Here is a 21,540-nt window from a genome sequence, read left to right as displayed (position 1 = left end):
TTGAAGCTTTACTACTTCTTGTAATAAATAAAATGGGCTTACTTCCTCCATGGCAATGCATGTAAGTAGAAAAGAGCACTTTTTGAAGGTGGCGATAGAAACCTGGTTAAAAAAATACTCCTCTAGGAATCAGCTTTTGACAATTCATGAGATTTTATGCTTACTGACATTTAAGGTATGTTTTATGGAACTAAAGTGTGAAATGGTATATCAAGAATAAAATGACCATGTAAAAGACATCTTACAGACATAAACACACAGAAAGAAGGGAAGATGTTTGATTTTTCCAAGGACCTTGTATGATCTCCCGCTTTCCTCTGGTTGAATCCATGTTGCCAATGCCTGGACTGGAGGATGGAGATCCCAGTCCCGCTCCCTGCTCACACTGATGTACCTCCTTCGCCCAGGGTCCGGCAGCCAGCCCACAGTCCAGCTCCTGGCAAACTAAGCTGTGCCATTTTATCACGGCCAATAAACAGTTTGTTGCGAGCAGCGTTGCTGTCAAACACTGTCACCAGTCTCAGTACCTACAGAACTTCGCAGGAAAACATGGTGAGCTTTCTCTCAGCTCTCTTGCAGAGCTTCTGCTCCAGCACCAAAGCTTTATGTCCAGGCTAGCATCTAAATTGAGTTCTCGGTCCCTGGAGGGATTAGAAAGACTACTGTACCCATCCTGTCTACCTCATATGCTTTGCAGACTGTGGCAAGCTTCCAACACATTGAAAGTTGGCTCTTTAGAAAAAAAAAGGTATCAAAATGAATGTTTCCTCCTGGTAAAACCCTTGCCAAGCTTCTCTTTATGGGATGGGCATTAGAAAACTGGGATTTTTGCATCATTACTGCATTTATTATCTTTTATTCGTGACGTCTGAATGTCCCTTTTTGTTCTATAAACAATAAATATATGGTAAAAGCAGAAACATCTGATAGCATTAGTTTTTTTAATTTATCCTGTCAAACACACACTGTCTGGGATAAAATACAGCCATAGGATCCTATTACTCTCATTGCAACAGACTGTCTTTGGGAAAATACATCACCATATACCCAGCCGAGCCTGGCAGGATTCATAGATTCATAGATTCATAGATTTCTAGGTTGGAAAAGACCTTAGAGATCATCCAGTCCAGCCGTCCCTAATCCCCCATTAAACCATATCCCTAAGTAGTTCATCCACCCTATTCTTAAACACATCCAGGGATGGGGACTCAACCACCTCCCTGGGCAGCCTATTCCGGTGGCTGACAACCCGTTCAGAGAAGAAATACTTTCTAACATAAGATGCTGAGGTTCATGTGTTTTGTGACGCTGCTGTAAGATGCACCAGCTGTGGAGAGGTCCAAGTTTCTCCTCTCACTCCCTTCACAGACACTTTTAATGGTTTTATTAGACAAAGCTTCCCCTCTTCAACAGTGCGGATTCCCTAGGCTTTCCAGTAAGTTTATCAGTTCATCTGCTATATGTGTGACGTGATGAGGAAAAGTGATCTTGTATTTGATCTACGCTGCTACTTCATCCATCTACAGCAAAGTATACCTAAATACTTACACAAAGACAAAACATGGGGAAGACAGCATTGGCCGATTTTGTCACCGAATTTTAAATATCTTACAAAAGTTGCTCTGTAATATTCTCAGCTTCTCTACAGGAACGATGTCTTGGTGCTGGGTGAGTACTTTCCTCTACAGTATCAAAATAATCTACTTTCTGCCTCGATAAAAAGCAAATAGTAAGAAAGCATCATTTTGCCACAACTGAATAAACAAAAATAGATCAGGGATCAAAAGCAGAACTAATCTTTACTGTACTAGACATACATATTTGTCATTAAGAGTAATTTAACTAATGGACTAGCTCAAAACTGAGTGGAAGGTAAAGCTGTTCTACCCTTCACCTTGCCCACACTGCGTTTCACTCCAGCTATCAGCTGAAGAGCAATAAAAGTGATGTCAGAAATTTAAAAAAAGAAACCAAAACACAAATCCAAAATCTGCTGAGACAATGGATTTTTAAAACAAACATGTATCATTAATCTAACACTTGACGCCAGCCTCGCATTACCTGCCTAATGTCAGAAGGTTGGTTTCCATTCTCACTAAACCAGAGAGTCAAACAGGTCACCGGTCAGCAGAGAGCAGTGCTGGAAAACACAGCTGTGAGATGGAAGGATGTTAGTCCCGGCTTAGCGAATGTGCAGCGCTGCTCTGCAGGCAACTGCAGAAATGGGATTTTCCTCTTGTACCCGACACGTAGATATCCGGAGGAGGGAGAGCAGGGCTGCTCTTCCACATTCGTTAGGCACGAAATGGTCTGGGCCCACAGCAGCTACCAAAAAGGCATCGGGAATAACAAAACTTGGCCAGATTGCCGCTTTCCAGCTAAGCCACAAATTGAACTCTAGTGACAGCGAGTCTGAATTATCTAACCTCAGCAACATTGCTCAGGGGTGAAGTCAGACAGAACAAAGGCTTTACCAGACCCCGAAGGACAAGAATTTTAATTATATTCATACAGAGAACACGTAGAACAATTTTAAAGCAGGTCTTTGCCTTACACGTGCCAGTCCAGGCCTATTTACTATAGAGATACTCAGAAGGTCGCTGTTCTCCCTACTCCAGCACGGCAATTATTTCCAGATGCTGCTCGAACAGTTTCATATTGCGCCAGCCACGCACGGGACCACTTGCTCGGAGCAACTCAGTCAAGTGTGTGCTTGTTTCCATTTAACTATACGAAATACTGTCGAAACTTGGGGTCTGACCCCGAGATGAACTGGGAAGCCCTCAGCTGTACACCTTCGTGCAAAGGTCGCTTGAGAGCTCACTTTTGTACTCCCAGCTCTCTTCAAACTCAGTTCCTTAACGCTTCCATGGAAAAGTCGGCTGCGCCTTATCAGATCCAAACAGGACCGCGCAGCGCCATGTCCTCCCCCAAGAAGGGCTTCTACCGGCAGGAGATCACCAAGACCCTCTGGGAAGTGCGGGACCGCTATCGGGACCTGCAGCCGGTGGGCTCCGGCGCCTACGGAGCCGTCTGGTGAGCGGGGCGGGGCGGGGCAGCCCCGGGAGGGGGCGGCCGGCGGCGGGGGCGGCCTCTGCCCCGGGCCGGGGGGACGCTGCCCGGCCCGGCCCTCTCGCCTTGCTCCGTGCCAACTTTTTCCGGCCGTTGTGCCTGAGCCGGCCTGGCCCTGCCCGGTGCTGCGGGGCCCCGCCGGGGCTGAGCGGGGAAGCGCCGCTGCCCACCTGGCTGCCCCCGAGCTGGGCGCCGAGAGGCGGGCTGTGCCGCCGGGGGAGCCCGGCCCTCGCCCGGGGCGCCGGCAGGCGTACCGCCTTCCGTCCCACGCGTGTTTTCGTCCCCGGAGCAAGCGGAGCCCGGGGCGCCGCCCCAGCCCTGCCCGGGGAGCGCCGCCCGCGGGATGCGGCTCCTCCGGAGCAGCAGCGTCCCCGGAACCCGGGGTGTTGGCCCTCGGGCCAGGACAGCTGGTTTGGGTTTGTGGTGTTGGTGGCTTTTTGGGTTTTGTGGGATTTTTTTGGGGGGGGGGGGATTGTAGTTTGGTTTTTTTTTTCTTCCTCCCCAGATGTTCCTCTTTAAAGCTTTTGAAAATTGGCTGCTGTTCATCACAGGGCCTGGCAGCCTTTTAAACGAATGAAACGAGACGCAGGACGCTGCAGGCGAGGTGCTCTGAGGAGGTGGTCACCTCCCTTGGCATGGCAAGGCCACGCAGGCATCCGGTCGGCAGCAGGTTGAGGGCTGTGCAGCGTGGCAGGATGCGGACGCTCTCCAGCACCGGTGGGGTTTGTGGTATCACTTTAGCCCTCGCTTCACCAAACTCTTCCTTTTCCCTTAAAGCTCAGCCGTCGATGGAAGAAGTGGTACCAAAGTGGCCATTAAGAAGCTGTACCGCCCGTTTCAGTCTGAACTCTTTGCCAAACGAGCCTACCGAGAGCTGCGCCTCCTCAAACACATGAAACATGAAAACGTGAGTTGGGTCACTGGGTCATGTTCCCCCCTGAGGCTGCAGCTTATGCACCCTAAAAACAAAGAAAATACGCAGATTTGGACAAGGCAGATGTGTAGCTGAATGGAGTTCAGGAATCTTTTGGCCTGTTTTTTGTCTGTCCTTTATCTACAAATGTCAGTTTGCATAAACTAGAATATCCTGTGGGAAACACCACTTCATTTCCATGTAGGAAAAGTTGGCTGGGGAAGGTTAGGACCGCAGTGGAATTTGCGCTAAGACCTAGTGAGAGAGATTAAGGACCAGAAATTTACCATCTCCGTCTTTTCCTGTGAGGTGCAGGAGAATGCAGAGCATGGATCTGTGCCTGCGTCTCGGGCACCAGCATCTCTTCTTTAATGAACTTGCGTGAAGATGGCTGTGGTACACGTGCATATCTTTAGGGAGGGAGTAGGGTTTTCCTTTTTTTTTTTTTTTTTATGTTTCATGAAGCATTTGAAAGTTTAGGGTTCATACTAATGTGAACTAGGAAAAGTTCACAATGACTAAATAAGTTTCTTTACCGGGAAGCAAAGAAGAGGATATGGAGCTCTGCCTAGATTTCCATGTAATGTGAAGGAAGAACAGAAGCAGAAAGACACGTTGAAAATGTCATTGAGATAAAGATATTTAGTCCCAGCAGTGCTTAGTGGTTTAAGAAAAAAATAAAGGAGGAGAGATTTGGGTGAAAATAGTTTTCATGGAATGAAAGTATGGACTCCAGGTGAGAAGGTTCCCAGCGTCGGCTTGGAGCATCACAGCAGTGGCTTTAAATGTTGCTCATGAAGAATTGATGTGGAATAAAAGAGCATTTGGAGGGAGTTGTGAAAATGATGCATAAGAATCTGGTATAAATGTTATTAATGTGACATATTAGAGCATATCTCCATTCAGATGGCTTTCAAGGAAAGCTGAAAGATGGAAAGCAGGGACGAGAGGAACTGGTAATAAAAACAGCCAGTCATTGCCATTTAACGTTACGGTATTAACATTGTAAGTACTGACAATATCCAGCCTCGTTCTGAAGAATAATCTGTGGAATATTCTGACTGTCCAGAAAAAAAACGGACTCTTTTGTAGGCTTAGGAACTGGTGTGTCTGTTAACATTTTAGTCTGAATCTTTTAATACATACAGTCGTTTTATTTGATGATTCCTTTGAATAACTGCTTCATAACCACTGCTGTATATGTTAAAGAGTTAACGTTTGCAGGGAACTTTTGTGTCATGCATGGGCTTTCATACTCTCAGCATTTTCTTTACTGAACATTTGGGAGCAGAGCAGCTCGTGCAGTTGCCAAGCTCCTAACTGTGTCCAGAATTTTGAGATTATTTTTCTTCCATTTCCCAGAATAATCTGGTGGGTAGCATTTTCCACTCCTGGTGGTTTTTGTGTAGTGTATGCCCTTCAGGATAGTACTCTGGAACCCCTCAATGGACTCGTTTGATAATTAAAGCGTCCAGAAGAAAATGCTCACTGGGGAACCTGAGCACAGTCTGCACAGAGTTGCAAATCAATATATATGAAGGAAGGGAATAATTTACAGTGTTAGGAAACAGTTTGGGCCACAGAAAGAAGCAGCTGGTCTATGTACTAAAGAAAAGTTTTACCATAAATTATGACATGGTATCTACTCATTAGAGAACAAAGACAAGAAACGATCCTGCAGGGACTCGTGGGCACCATGGAGTCAGAAACTGACTTCTCCACCCATCCACAGTGAGGCTAAGATGGCCTGTCAAGAGAATTCCCACCCACCATCCCAGCCTCACACCCTTCTGTCAGTCATTTTGCCGACAGTGAATTAGGAATAGCAGCAACGCCTTTTACGATTTCTACTCCCTGTGCTGATCTCAGGATACTCCTTTAGCTGCTACACCCATCCAAAATTAAACCAGAGTGGTAGTATGGCTCCTCATCAAGATTTTCAGCCCCTCCTTTGACCCACCCACCATTCTGTCAAAGAGCCTCTTTTTTTGCATTTCCACCAAAGGATGGGTTTACAGGTCCTTTCCTGTTCACATCAGCAGTTCCCAGTGTTAATGGGGAACTGTTAATGAGTTACTGTTAATGATATGGACAGCAGCAGCGGGGCAACTGCGTGTTCTGTTGTTACCATGGTGGCTTTCATGGGCCTGGCTATGGAGTTTTGAACGGGCCCCACTCACGTGGGGTGATAAGGGTGCTTATCTCCTTATAACAGGAATTAGTAGAATAGAACAGTGATTGAAGTATCTTTCATATTTTTCTTTTCACTAATACGTTATAGTATACTTCTATAAAATAGCAGTAATCTGTCTTTCTGGCTGTATTATAAATACAACTGCTATTAAAAATTAATAAAACTTGAGTAATTGTTTCAAAGACCACAGTAAAATAGCAATGCCACTGTTATCTCTGTCTTGGATGTTGGTAATCTAAGTATGTAGAGGACGTGGTGTGTGATAGCCGGTCTAACAGTATTGCCACTATGGATTAGATATGGGAGACTGTTGCAACATTGCACTAATCTACAAATTTTCACCTTGCTTTTCTTCCTGCTTCACAATATTAACTGTTTCGAGGTTTTGTTTATTCGATAGTTACAATTGCATCCAATTCACTCTTCTGATCTGTTTTTCTTTTAAAATGACTTGTGCAATCGCGATGCATTTGATCTGGATTACGTGAAAAGTGTGATGTTTTGTTTGTTTCACCGTGATTACCTCTCGATGGACTGTCTCTGCTCTTCATAGCTTTCAGGGAAGTGTTGTGTTAAGCATGTAGCAATACATTATCATAGTTTATTTAACCTTATGCTGTATTCAGAATGATGGCAGAAATTGTCAAGGTCTCACACATTGTGTTAAAAATAGCATCTCTGGTCTTCCATTAAGATAGCAGAAGATACCATTAAACCCGTGCCCCAGTGTTATAATTCATCAGCATGTCATGCTTCAGTGAAGAAAATGGAGGAGAACTTCTGCTTAATACCCTGGATGACCTCCATTATAGACCCTTGGAGGAATATGTTCATCTCCTTAATGTGGAAGAGTTGTAGGATGACTAGGAGTCCTGTAAAAACAAACATAGGAGTCATCCAATTGAATTTTACTGGTATTGTATTTTACCTTGTAAGGAAGCTAACTCATGGGTCAGTTTGCTTGTCTGTTTAGGTGTCTTCAGGAGGAGGCAACTCGGGTTGTGGGAGTGACCATCTTTCATCATATATGCTTGAACTTTGTGCTACTTAGTGGCTCTACAAGCGGAACATTACTTAAATGTAGTATATTTCTATATAAACTGTGCAAACTTGGTAGCATGGGGCTTCTCATTAACCCTTTGCAAACAAATCTAGAGGAGAAACGGTGTTGAGGATCAGACCTGGCTGTTAGGAGACAAATCACTGTCTTTAATAGCACTGCTATCCTTTTTTTTTTTGATAGGCCGTTTAGTTTGAGAAGATCTGGGATGTTTCACAAACATCATAAGCTACTTCTGCCTAAGAAGCAGTCTAACCCAGATCAATTCCTCACACATTGCCAAAAAGAAGAGTTAGTTTCCAGTGGGATAAGCTGCCGGATCACTGTGTAGCTGCATAAACAGGTATTCTGGTGCAAGAGAGAGAATGGCGTGAAAATGAGGAATAAAACCAGCTAAGGCAGAATGAAGACAGCACTGCACTGTTTTGGGGCGTTGGTTTTGTTTTTTTTTTTTCATTTATTCATGCTAACTTAAAGTATTCATCCCATTACAGCCTTAGCAGCTCTTGATTCTTTGGCATCTGCTGCATCTTGTACAGAAGAACAGATTGTTTACCTTTAGGAAGTTTTTTTTTTCAGTAGTGCTGCTTTCATTCCCTGTTTCTTTGCATTTTCAGTTCAGTTAAAATGAGGACCCTTAGAACTGTCTATTGTGGCTCTGACTTAAAACCAAAATCATTGAAGATACAGCCAGCTGCTAACTTTGGCCCTGGCTTTGACTCTCAAACATTCGCAGAGCTCTCCATTCATGTATTCTTCTGAAGTTAATGGAGATGTCTGTGTGCAAAATTAAACACAGACAGTTAAGCAGAGGTGCAGAACCATTAGTTTCCTTTGGCAAATAACTTGGATTTTATTCTGCATTTGCAGTGGAAGTGATACCATGGTACCCTCTTTTGTGGTCCAGTCCTGGTGCACTTTCTCACCTCCCGGTTTGCTGACAGAAGTTTGGAAGTTGCCAGCAGGAGTGCAAACTAGGTGGCCCTGGAGAGAGGGAGAGAAAAGCAGCAGCTTGGGCTGATGTCTTGTGTCAGAGCAGAGCGCGGGTTTTATCCAGGTGTGGTATATGCATGTGTGCGTACGTATGTGTGTACCTATGTATACATATAAGCACCCATGGGAATTCTGACGCAATTCTACCAGCTTAAATTCTGAACGTGTTTCTGGCATAAAATTTTTGACAAATGCCTGTTTAACGTTTCTTGGGTCAGTTAATATTCTACAGATGTTTTCTCCTCCTGGAAACCCTGTATGTAAGAGGCAACTGCAGTATTTGTTTAAAGGTACTCTATATTATGCTCTCATTCATTGCTCTGAGTGGAAATTATTCTCTGGTGTATTCCCACATCTGAAGACCAGTGTGTGTTTTGCATTATGAGAACCATGTAGCTTTTTTTTCCCCTTTGGAAGGAGCTCGGGTATCCAACAGACACCAAATTGTCTGCCTCTCTACAGCTACATTTCTGAGGATGACGCAGGCCGTCACTTTTAGGTTGACTAATGTTTAATTCTGTTGACTTCTTTAATTTGAAAAAATGTTGGGCTTTATATTTTTACCTAAACAGTATCAACCAAGGGAGGAGTTTGCTGCAGAGAAAATAGTGGGGCATTCTATGTTCCTGCCCAAGAAAACCTTAAAACTATCACCTTCTGCAGTTCATCTAGCCTGACGTTGGAAGAGCAACAGCCTCTGCAGTGTACAAAATCAGACCAAGAAGGGAGTTGTAGATGAGTGATGCCTTTACAGATGAAAGTGTGCTCGCTGTGTTAGAAGAGGTTTCCTGCAGCAAGTCCTGCAGGACTGCATCAGCTAAAAATTCACATCCTTTGGGTACATAAGTGCCAATAAAGTGCTGTCCTGGTTTTAGCTGGGGCAGAGTTAGCTCTGCCTTTTAGCAGCTAGAAGAGCTCCGTGTTTTGGTTTTAATCAGAGACTAGTTCTGAGAAGAATGTTGATAGCAAGCTGATGTTTGTAGTTTGCACTGAGGTCTCAAGGACTTTTCAGCCTGCCGTGTTCTTGCCAGTATGCAGGAGCACAACAGGATAGGGGGGAGCATGGCCGGGATGGGGGGTCCACAACTATCCTTAAGATTTGTACTTGATCTTAAGATTGAGGGCCAAACTGGCCAATTAGTATTCCATATCATGCAGCGTCATGCCCAGTATAAAGTGAGGGTCAGCCAGAAAGAAGGGCTTTTTGCCTTTCCGGGACTCTCACTTTTGGACTCTCAAAGTGTTTTCTCTCTCTCTCGCTCTCTGTTTCAGGCCTCCCGTTCATCCGGGATTGCGGTATTGGGATTTATCTGTTTCGGGATTGCAGCTTTGGGAAGAGACAGGCCTTGGTCAAGGGGTGGGAGCAATTACACCGTACATCACTCATTTGTATATATTTATCCTTGTACATATCCGTACATATATATATTGATAGCAGTAGTAGTAAATTGTTCTTATCTCAACCCATGGGTCTCTTTTTCTTTTTTTCCTTTAATTCTCTCCCTCATCCCTGGGGTGGGGGAGGGTGAGTGAGCGACTGTGTAGGGTTTGGTTGCCGGAGTGGCCTAATCCACGACAAGTGCAGTGCGGGAATCCTGGCTGGCAATGGCAAATCTAGGAGTCCTTATGAAATCAAAGATACAGTTATAGCTGTATAGTTTGTTGCTGTCAAAAGGTTGTAGGGGAGAAGCACTCCGGGCTGCTTTTCTGTGTTCTGAAAGCTTAGCACAGCTAGAGAGCTAACAGGACACCAAAGTCACTTATTTTGGTCTCAAAAGCCAGTGAATCAACATAGTGGTCCCAGTTATCACTTCTGCTTATTTTCACAAACTTGCCTAATGGGTGTTTTACCTAGGCTGGGCTTCAGCTGATAGCCATTTATTCACACCGCAGCCTTGGGTACTAATCAGGCAAACTGATTAGCCTAGTCCAGTAAATTAAAATAAGGAAGACAGTGCTGAAACCCAAGCCTTCTCCTTGGATTGCTGTCCAATCCAGAGATGAAGATGTGTCTATCTGCAGGATTTGGATCTGTCCGGTGTTACGTACGGGTCCTTTGAAAGAAGAGTATGGTGACACTCGCAGGTAAGTCTTGTGGCTGCCGGTGTGCTGACTGGCAGGAGAAAAGGGAAGGGGATCTCTCTCCATCAGCAGGCATCCCTCGTGTCACATAGCGGTCATCAGTGAGGAAGAAAGGTGACTGTGGTGCAAGCCTTGTGCATGGATAGTTAAAATTTTAAAAATTTGAGACTTAGCGTGGTAAAAGGATGCAGGTGTCCTGTGGTGTGGAACAGTGCAGGAACATGAAGTTGAAGCTAACCCTGCAGAAAATTTAGTGCAGCTTAATATGTAGTTCAGTGCACCCCAGCAGAGATCTCTCTTAAAAAATGTACTTGCATTTGTAGCCCATGTGCCAAAGCCACTCAACTTCAGTGTCTTTTCATGCGTAACATACACAAGAGAAAGCAGCACTTATTGTATAAGAGACAAAGTCTGCATTAGTTATTAATTTATACAACATTGGAGTCTTTCGTTGATGTGCTGCTGCTTACATCAGAAACTTTCCTTTACAGAAACGCAGCAGAGCAGTCCTTGAATAAAAGTAATCCCACACATGAAAGTGCAGGGGAAGATAGAGATGAGGAGCTCTTTGCTGCTGTGCTCCAATGCTAGGATAACGTTTGGAAAAGGAGGCAGCTGAGAAGAGAAGGGCAGAAACGACCTTACCAATGCAAAGCTGTTATTCATTTGTTGACAGCAGTTAAAGTTGGTCGGGGTGGTCAGTGTAAATGTCTTGTCGGGGAGAGTCCGGATGACAGGGACAAGAAAGGCTGGAGGCCACCCAGCCCCCACTGGCTTCACAGGGAAGAGACATAATCAACAAAATAAATAGATTGAGTAAAAGCATACCCACAGAAAACAAGTTAGACCAGTAGACGGGTGTAGTTTTGGTTTTGCTTTGCAGGAAGATGAGAGAGGCACAGTATCACACAGTGTCCTCGAGATACAAGCAAGGGAGATGCTTCAGTGGAGACTGCAGAAATCCTCGTTGGTTTTCAGTCAAACAGGCAGTAGGAAACAAGGTGCGTCCTTTGTGAGCCAAGTCATTTGAGAAATGGCCTTTTGGCAGAGTTGATGAGGGAAAAAATGAGACCCTGAAAGGGCAGTACTGCTGCTGGTTTCCACAGATGCTTTTCGTTGCCATAGCACAGCGTTCTGGGTTCGTTCCTCGGCTGTGCTTCCATCTCTGATGGTAAGTGTGCTGAATTAACACCAAAAATAGGGCTACAGATGGTTTCACAGATACCTCTGTTGCATTTCATATAGGCCACGCTATGAAAAGTAAGTGATTCTTGTAACTGTTTTACGGTGGCTTACTTTTGTGCTGGGACATTATCTTTAAGTATCGTAAAGTTTTATTTACAAATACTGTATTTAATTGGGAGCATTTTAGACAGACACAGGATTTTCCATTATATTTTGGAGGAGGGCGTTTCCTACGCTTTGTCCAGTTCTTTTCCTTTTCCTGAAGAAATAGCTGGAGTTGTGTCTTCCTCGGAGGATTTATTTTGTCCTGTACCTCCTTATGCTTAACATATCTGCAGAAAGATGTGACCTAAATGGAAGTTCTAATGACTCTGTTCCAGTACAGGAAAATCATCCCAAAGCACAGCTATTAAATAAAGATCACTGAGGAAAAGGAAATGGATCCTTCAGTTTTTATTTTTAGATTGATTAACTATTAGCATGTCTTACCACTTTGGACACTAAAATGGATTTCAGGATTTTTAGAAAGCTGAAGTAAGAAGAAAAGAAGTACTGTGAAATCCTTGTCATGTTAAAAAGAGTTTTCTGGTTTATTATTTACAATTCCCTTCAACAGAAACTGAGCGTTGGTCTCGATTCTTCACTGCAGAGGATTTGCAGCAATGAGAACCTTGTATCCATCAGTTTGCAGCCTTACCGCAGGAGCAATGTATATTGTACATCAGGCAGATTAAATAGTTACTGGGAACTCCATTTACTTGAATGGAGAAGTAGTAAAACATTAGTGAGCTTCATTAAGTGTGGTTTTGGGCTGGTATGTTCTTTGTGGAAACATGTTCTTCATGGTTTTGTGTTTCACAGAAGGCACCTGGTAACACCTTGGAGCACAGAGGGATGTGGTACAGCAGCCACACTGGTTCCTCCTCTGCTGTGTCCTTTCTTTTTGTGTTGGTGTCCCTGTGTCTTTCACTGCTACATTCAGACATGATGGAGTTTATTTTCTTACATTTCTTGCTTAGGTAGATGAAAGCATGGAAATACCTCCTTGAGGAGAACAGGCGGGACTTCTGAAAAAGTGGGACTTCATAGGGAAAGAAGTGCATATTGCGTAAGATTACTGTTAAAATGTTAGCTTCCTTCTTTTTAATACTGAAATCTGTGGAAGGAACACAACTTTTCTGGCTGTGCCTGTGTGTATACACACTGCCTTAGGAAACGCCTGTAGAGCTGCATTATGCTCCATTGTTGTCACATACATCTTCCTAATCCTGCTCTCCTCCCTTTCTCTCCCTGTCTCCACATAGAAATGGGAAGCCTTATGTAAAACTGTCATGCAAAAAAAAAAAATTTTTAAAAATTACTGCTGTAGTGTTAGCACTGAAGGTATTACTTCAAATAATAATTCACATCCTCTATGAATTTAATTATTGGTTTATGGTAGTTATTATTCTTATTTAATTAGTTTCATATAACAGTTTTGGGGAAAATATTATTAGTGATTTTTTTCCAAAGATATATGTGGCTACGAAGAAAAAGAGTTGTAATTTTCTGTCGTTGTCTTTATTAGTTTTTCTATCTTGTTCATCGTTACGACATTTTGATAATATCCAGGTTAACTGTAGTAGTTCCTCCTGAATGTGGAAAAGATAAAAATACGTGCAGTGAGGATTTCATCACAGTTGTAGGTTTTTATTTAAAGCTTTAAGTAAAGGAAGTCACCTTTCTCTTCTTGCATTTTTTTTTCCTCGCATTTCTGCTCTTGCTTCTCTTTACTTTCACATACTTATTTAAAGATCTCTCTTTTGTGGAGCAATTAAGACATAGTAGTAATGTCCAAAATCCATCTTGACTGTTATCAAAGTGGATTTTGCAGTCCTTCGTTTAGTACTTTCATAGTAACATCAGACAATGTAATATGCCGTTGCAGTTTCTGATTTTATACAATTTTAGTTTGATGTCTAATCTCATGTCCTTAAATTGTATGGCCGTGGAGATAGGTCTGAACAAGGTTGTAAAGGTTAGTAGTCTTTTAGCTTGCTTTCCAGAAAACCCCTGCACACCCCTGTTGGCATGGCACCCTGCGCCTGGGAAACACCGGGAGCGGTCCGGGGATTCGGGGGCTTCCCCTGAGCAGACAGAAACGGTCGTGAAGTAGGAGTAGGAGTAGAAGTAGAAAAGAAGAAACTCTAAAAGCCTGCGCTGTTTGCACTGCCTGGATTAAGCAGCATCCAAACTGAGATGTGGCTTTAGACAATTCCAGCTACATCTTTTGGAGCATCAAGTTCTGTATATTTCATTTTCTGGTGTTTAATCGGCTTGAGAGAAGCATTGGCAGTTACCATAGTGCATCTGGTCAGTTCGTATAGTTCTGCTGAACACCATATTAGTAGGAAAAACTGTGGTGGGAAATCTATTTTATTAAATTGTTATTTCTCTGTTGAGTGATAGAATGCTTTTGTTTGACAAAAAATACTCTCAAGGAGAACCTAAGGTATAAGCCATTGTAAATCATATTAAGCTCTTGACAATTTACTCTTTATAAAAACAGTTCAGTTCTAGTTTCTTCTCCGTACTCCCAATTAGATATTGCAGTCTATGTACCTAAATTACCCTGTTACTGAAATTAAAAGTCGTTAAAGTGCTCTTTGTTGACAAGCAGCGGGCCCAGCTAGGTGAATAGCACTTAAGACTGCTTCAGGTTAGAAACCGATTTGTCGGATTTATTTTCAACACTTCAGTGGTTCCAGTTAAAAGATGCTCTCTCCTCTTACATAAAACTGTTAGCCTCTGAACTTTTTGTTCAAGTAAATACATTTTTTAGTTTTTTATCACAGGGTCAAGCAGTCCTCAGAGTTACAAAATTTAACATATAACAAAGCCTGCTGTTGCTAGGCACTACTTCAGGTATTCTTTCTGCCGTCTTTGTGCCTGTAGCTAATGTCTCACTACGGAAATGTTTTTGGTGATATTTTTTCACTTACACAGTTTGGGATTTTTTGTTTTAAATTAGTATTAATCCTTTTTTTTTTTTCTCTCCCTTATTTTTAGGTCATTGGAATATTGGATGTGTTCACACCAGATGTAACACTGGAGAAATTTAATGACTTGTAAGTTCTGAGTTGTTGGTGTTTGGGAGCAGGGAATCCTTGCTTGTGCAGGGGAGAGGGTTGTTGCTTATCAAAATGGAGAATTCCAGAATTGTTCCTTCATGGACTTTTTTCTGAATTTCATCTTAATATAACTCTTATGTGCAACTTCAAAATTGGTAGGCTGAGGTTTTCAGATTGTCATTAGAAGCAGTTACCAGTCTTTTAAGGTGTGTACTTCTTTCAGCCCTTAGTAAATGGCAGTTTGGTGGATTCCCTAATCCACCTTTCAAGTACTGATTCCTTACCCTAAGGCTCAGGTTGCCCAAATGATAGGACAATTCTTAACCCAAACAGGTAGACTGAAAATGGTGCCTGCTACATGACGCGTCTCCAGTGTGATCATCCTAATTCAAGGATTAATTCAAAACTGCTGATGCTGCTGAATTTTTTAGTAGTTATCCGCACTGTGGTTTGTTGTACCCCCTGACTGGTTTCCCAGTCCAGTGATCCAAACAGCACATGATATGGATCATTTCTAGCACCAGGCTTGCACATCTCCCTGACCTTTTGGTGGCATCTCAGACACAAGATATTTAGCATGCCTGTTGTTTTGCTTGTGGATCCTACTGCAGTTCTTGCGAGTTAGAGTCACTAGAGAAACAGTGGTCAGAAGTCCTGGCGGGCTTAATGTAGATTTCACGTTACATTCGTAGAACTGTTCTGGATTTCATCTAATGTAGCTATGTTTTGAAAACAAACTTACATATTTATATGTTAACAATGCTATTTGACAGGAAAATGTAGAAAATTAAGTACAGAAAACATGCACCTTGGGTTCATATTGATCATCTGGGCCAAAATGATCATTGAACCAAAAAGGATGTTGCCCATATTGCCTATTGTGCTAGCATTTTATACAGCATATGTAATAAAACGCATGTGTATGTGATTAGCATTCAAGCACTGTGTTTTAAATGGGACCCTAAAATCGTCCTTCAAGTTTTGGAGGTGCAAGTCAAGTAGGAGGGACATTTTTGTAACTGAAATTGCCACAGGTCAACCTATGGCAAAATTTACTTTCAGGACTTTGGGCAAGCTGTTAGAGAAGAACAGAGGTAGATGTGTGTACATTTAAAACAAAAATGGAGAAACTGCTTTTGTGAATTAAAGGGTTTTTTTATGGCTCATTCCAAATATTCATGACCTCTGGGAAAATGTATTTAATAAGTCTCAATGGTGAGGGAACTTAATATGCTTTTAAGAGTCAAGAACATCAACAAAGAAGTGAAACCCTGTTTTCTAAGTCACTTGCTGTCTTGATGGGAAACATTTTGTGTATTATTCTGGAGCAGAGATAAGAAATGTCATTCTCTTCTCCATATTTGCTCTGTCCCTGCATAGTTACAGAATTAAATTGCTCTTGTATCCAAAGGATAGCAAATTTGTTTGTGAATGCTGGGACCAGGAGCCCGAGTACTGATCCCCAAAGTTGTGGGGAAAAATGTTTGGTACCTAGGAAATATTGAAAATATCACGTGAAACTCCTAGTGACTAAAACAGTGTTCCATCTCCCTATGACTTTATATTCAATTTCTATTTTGTTTATAGTTAACAATTCTAATAAAATAAATGAAGTTTTCATACAGGTTTAATAGTAGGATTATAATTTGTATATTTTAACCAGAGTAAACCCATTTAAATCTAAATAATAATAATAACAAAATTATAAACATAAATAAATAGTAAAAAAAATGTAGCTATGAAACAATGATCACATCTAGTTCTTCCCTTCATGAAAATGCATCTGCTTGTCTTCATAAGAAAAGGAAAACTGATGATTTTATCCTCAGGTGCCAGACGTGACTGGCTCTGTCTGTGTTCAGACCTGCCTTTAAGGGTAGATTCTGAAGGATGAGTTTACTACAAGCAGTATGAAGAACAATTTTGGATCTTAAGCGAGGATTAGCCCTGAAATGCTAGCTTGGCATTCTCAGTCTTTCTGTTGCTGGTGTCCCTCACCAGTTCTAAGCACCAAAGATCCTAGTTTACGATCCCAGGTGAAAATTAATGGAAGTATTGTTACCTCCTAATTTGATCAACTCTATTTCTGTTATGTCTGATCTTGTCTATTCGAATGCACCATCTAGGCAGTTTGGTTGCTGCTAGTTCAATGCTATGATCATAATTGTAATACAGATAGCATTGCATGAATGTCTTCAGTCTCTGTATAGGTGTCTTTGAAATATCACATGGCTCTGTTAGGTTCTTTCTAACTAGTTCGGAATCTGCATGTTCTGATAACGCAACTTTCCATAATCAGTGACAGGGTTGGGCAATATCTCTTTATGACAATCAAAATAAATAGAAAGAGAGAAACTTGGAGGTCAGGGGGATGGTGATGGAAGTGTTTGGTAAATGGAATTTTTTATAATTTAATTATATATTAATATAATATATAATTTATATATTATACAGTATATATAAAAATATTCTAAATATATAATAATATGTAATTTAATCACTGAACTATAGCAGACAATTATGTTTCCATTTATTTGACAAATTAAAGTTTTTCTGTCCTTTTTGTTTCTTTTTTTTAAATTATTTTTTAAGCTACCTTGTCATGCCATTTATGGGAACAGACTTGAGTAAGATAATGAAGCATGAGAAACTAACTGAAGACCGAATCCAGTTCCTGGTATATCAGATGTTGAAAGGCTTAAAGGTTTGCTGCTTTTGCTATTATTTTGTTTCATAATATTTTTTCCTAGTAAACCATTACAAAGATCTATAAATACTTATCTTTTGATAACAGGATAAAATTTATCTCCCCTTGTATAACAAAAGTACTGGCATTCTACACAGCAGTTTTGCGATGATAAATGTTATATGGTTTTTTGTTGTATGATGGTTTTCTCTGTGGCTTTTTTCAAGCAAAAAGAAAAGATAGTCATTCAAGGTCTGTGTAGTTCATTGATCCAGGATGACCTTGGTTTCCTTGTTTGAGTACACCAGAAACTCCCTGCTGTGACTTTTAGTTGCCTCCTTCCCCAGTAGCTGACTGTGGTGCTGCTTTGCCGCACCTCGTACTGTGGCTAGTTGGAGAGCATGGAGACTGTGAATGAAACCACTGTTGAGTTCAGAGGCAGGACTTCCCTTGACTTGAGCCCTCAGCTATGTTATCAGCTTCGAATTTCTCTAATTTGAAATTTTTTCCATGGCTTACCAATACTGGTCTGACACAGTGTTGCTAAAGCACTCTACACCCAACTTGCTCTAAGTGTAGTGTCTTTCTGTGCTATTCCAAGGAGCATATATATGTGTATGTATGTATATATATGGGATTGGAGGGGGGTGGGGTGGATACTTATCTGTGTGTATATGTTTATGCCATACCTATATGGGAAGGCCAGTGCTGGATGCTGCACCCCAGGTGTGTCTCACCAGAGCTGAGAAGAGAGGAAGGACCACCTTCCTCAAGTTTCTGGCAGTCCTCTGCCTAATGCAGGAGGCTTTCGGTCATCTTTGCTGCAAGGGTACATTGCTGTCATTCAACTTATCCATCAGGACCTCCAGGTCCTTTTCTGCCAAGCTGGTCATCCCCCAGCCTGTACTGGTGCATGGGATTATTCGTCCTCAGGTGCAGGATTTTGCTGAACGTAGATGGGTTCCTGTCAGCCCGTTTCTTCAGCCTGTGGAGGTCTCACTGAATGGCAGCATGACCATCTGGTGTATGAACATTCCTCTCAGTTTCGTATCATTTGCTGACTTACTGAGGGTGCACTCTGTCCCATCGTCCAGGTCAGTAATGAAGATGTTAAACAGGACTGGCCTCAGTACTGACCCTGGGTGGGACACTGCTAGTGATGGGCCTCCAGCTAGACTTCCCGCCACTGATCACAACCCTTTGAGCCAGGCAGTCCAGCCAACTGACTCAGTCAGCTTTGATCCAGGCAGTACCTCACTGTCCATTAATATAATTCATACTTCCTCTCTGTGAGGGCGTTATGGGAGAGAGCTTCAAAAGCCTTGCCAGAATCAAGGTAAACATTGACTGTCCTCCCATCATCCACCAAGCCAGTCATTTTATAGAAGGCTAACAAGTTAATCAGGTGTGATTTTCACCTTTGTAAATCCACATTGGCTACTGTCAGTCACCTCCTTGTCCTTGTTATGTTTGGAAGTGTTTTCCAGAATTGTTTTCTCATTACTTTCCCAGGGAGTGAAGTGTGGCTGACTGGCCTTTAGTTCCTCCTCTTCCTTGCTCTTTTTGAAGACATGAACAATATTTGCTTTCTTCTCATTATAAGGAACATCTCTGGATGACCATGACCGTTCACATATTATTGAGTGGTCTCACAATGGCATTGGCCAACTTCCCTTAGCATTCATGAGTACATTCCATCAGAGTCCAGGGTGTCTATCCAGTTTGTTTAAATGTTCCCTAATCTGATCCTCCTCCACCGGACTTTCCTAGTAGGCTCAGGGACCTATGGTTTGGCAAATATTATAGGTAAAGATGGAGGGAAAGAAAGCATTGAGTACCTTGGCTTTTCCATGACTCTTGCCACCTGATGGTCTGCCCTGTTCGGCAGTGGGCCAGTGTTTTCCCTAGTTTTATTTTTGCTCCTGATGTGCATGTAGAAGCCCTTCTTTGTTACCCTTCATGTCTCTCACCAGGTTCAGCATGAAGTGGGCTTCACCTTTCCTAACTCTATCTCTGCACACTTGGACGGTTTCCCCACAGTCCTGCTGGGTGATCTGACTCTGCTTCCACCTCATGTATGCTTGCTTCCTTTTTGTGTTTTGATTTCCCTAGGAGCTCTTTGTTCATCATGGAGGCCTCCTACCACCTTTGCTTGACTTTTGTCTTCTAGTGACTGTTTTTGTAATATGCCAGCATTTTACACTGTGAAATTATGGAAGGATCTGTAAAAGGCCAGAAGGGACCATTCATAGAATCATAGGATTTCTAGGTTGGAAAAGACCTTAGAGATCATCCAGTCCAACCATTCTCAAATGTTTGCTGTGCAATAGGAATTCAGATTTGTCTAGTTTTGAACCGTGTAGGAAAGCTTCATCTTGTAGCTCTTCCAGTAAGTCACGAGTTAGCTGGAGCATGATGTCTGGGGAAGAACAGTAATTTCAATGTAAAATTTTCTTATACTTGAACAAAAAGTATAACCAGACTCCATTAGTTAGTTGTTGGTATTCTTCGTGATTCTCACTTTTTTGGCAGAGAATAACCCTGACTGTAAGCCCAGTTGAGCCTGACTCTTAATCCCACACTCTTTCTCAGAAATAATGTTCATATTCATCTCTTTTATCTCTTGGATCTTATACTTCTGTGGACTGCAGAGCCAACAGCTATAGCAAAACAACATACCTTTGAATTTTACTGACTCTCACAAAGATGTCATATATTTTGTGTGTTTTTTCTTCCTCATCCCTCTGCTAAATACCGTTCATTATTGCTACTGCTTTTTTCCTCTATTTGGCTTTTTAAAAATGGACTGGGATTATTAAAATTTGTATCTTAAAACACAAAAAGAAGAGACTCTTTAAGTTCCCTGACCATCTATAACCTATATTAAGGTGATGCGCAAATACTTCTCAATCTAGATCAGTGCTGCATTTAGATTACAGTGTTTGCTTTTTGGGTGTACAAAACTGTTGATCGTAGAAAGGCTATTACTTCATTGTTATTTTTTTCTTTTGGTGATGCAATTCCAAGGGAAGAAAAACCTTGACCTGGCTCTGCAGGCTTCAGCCAGGCTTTCCTACAGTGATGACTGTTTAATTCCCCTTGGTGCTCTGGAGATGCATGTTGTAAAGAGGCCATGGAACAGCAGTGTCTGGAAATGAATGTTGCTCCTTGGCTGCTGCTCGCACCGCACAGTTTTGTTTTTACGATCGTGTGCCTGTAACATACAACGTATGGGCAGGGCGGGCAGACTTTCCTCTTCCCTCGTACAGAGATAAGTGGAGTCAGTGTGCTGGAAGGTGCATTGCACAGGGATGTGCTCGTGCAGTGGAAATACGAAACTAGTTTTGATACATGAAGGTCCGGCACATCCCTCAGGATGCTGATTCTTCCAGATCTGTGTTTGCATTGCCAAACACTATTAAAAATAAATAATATCACAGGACAGCATGCTGTTCCTGGGCAAGAACATCAGGAACAGTGTACTCAAGATTCCTTTGTCTCTCATTACTTAACAGATACAGAAGGGCAAGTAAATTTTTTTACTCCCATCACAAAACTTACTAAATATACTTTGTTGTTAAGTCCTGCATTACTAATTTCTCTTTGACTTTTCCTTGGGTTTTGTGTTATTCAGTATATTTTCACTTGCACAGCCTTTTACATGTGCTAAGTAATTATCCTTTTTATTTTGCAGTTGTGCATTTAAATGCTGTAATTCCCATTTTACAAATGCAGAAACTAAAGCCAAGTTTGGGGAAATTGGCTTTGTTTAAACTAGAGGGAATTCACCTCCGATCTGGGCTTTGAACATAGAGTTATGATTTCAGTCTTGTACTTAGTTCCCTAATTACAAAACCATGTCCTAATAAGTGTTTTCTCAAGGACCATGTAAGTGGAGTGGTCTGTTTAGTTGCAGGTAGCTGTCTGGGAAGCAGGTTTCCAGCAGAGCCATGCTATTCACCAGAGATGAAAAACATCGTTTGGGCTAATTTTACAGGCCAAGCAATATATGAACTGTAAAAAATTAGCTTGAGTTGAGTGTAGTGGAAAGGATGAATAATGAATTTCATTCCAGTGAAGTGGCCTAGAAACATATTTCGGTCCTTGTGGCCTCAATTATTTCACAGAGGCCGGTAGAGCGGAGTTCATGGGCCTCAAAGGTTGACACTGAAGTCTGATCAGTAAATGTGGAAGGCAAGCGGAGTAACCGTGCGTGGTTGACATACATCTGAAGAAAACAGAGTG

General features: G+C 42.1%; 1 protein-coding gene across 2 annotated transcripts in view; it reads left to right on the top strand.

Moving 5' to 3' along the window:
• The first annotated feature begins 2,920 nt into the window (after window positions 1-2,920).
• MAPK12 (mitogen-activated protein kinase 12) overlaps window positions 2,921-21,540 on the top strand; it is a 38,981-nt gene continuing 20,361 nt past the window's right edge. For both annotated transcript variants that reach the window (XM_086609723.1, XM_086609722.1), the window contains exons 1-4: window positions 2,921-3,036; window positions 3,850-3,979; window positions 14,548-14,606; window positions 17,202-17,313. In XM_086609723.1, coding sequence (XP_086465849.1) covers window positions 2,921-3,036; window positions 3,850-3,979; window positions 14,548-14,606; window positions 17,202-17,313 — 417 coding nt within the window. The remainder of the gene's footprint in view (window positions 3,037-3,849; window positions 3,980-14,547; window positions 14,607-17,201; window positions 17,314-21,540) is intronic.

This window comes from Tauraco erythrolophus, chromosome 4 (genome assembly GCF_009769465.1).
Source record: "Tauraco erythrolophus isolate bTauEry1 chromosome 4, bTauEry1.pri, whole genome shotgun sequence".
In the NCBI taxonomy this organism is placed as follows: domain Eukaryota; kingdom Metazoa; phylum Chordata; class Aves; order Musophagiformes; family Musophagidae; genus Tauraco; species Tauraco erythrolophus.
The sequence above is the reverse complement of the archived record's forward strand: the minus strand, read 5'-3'. Positions and strand labels throughout refer to the sequence as shown.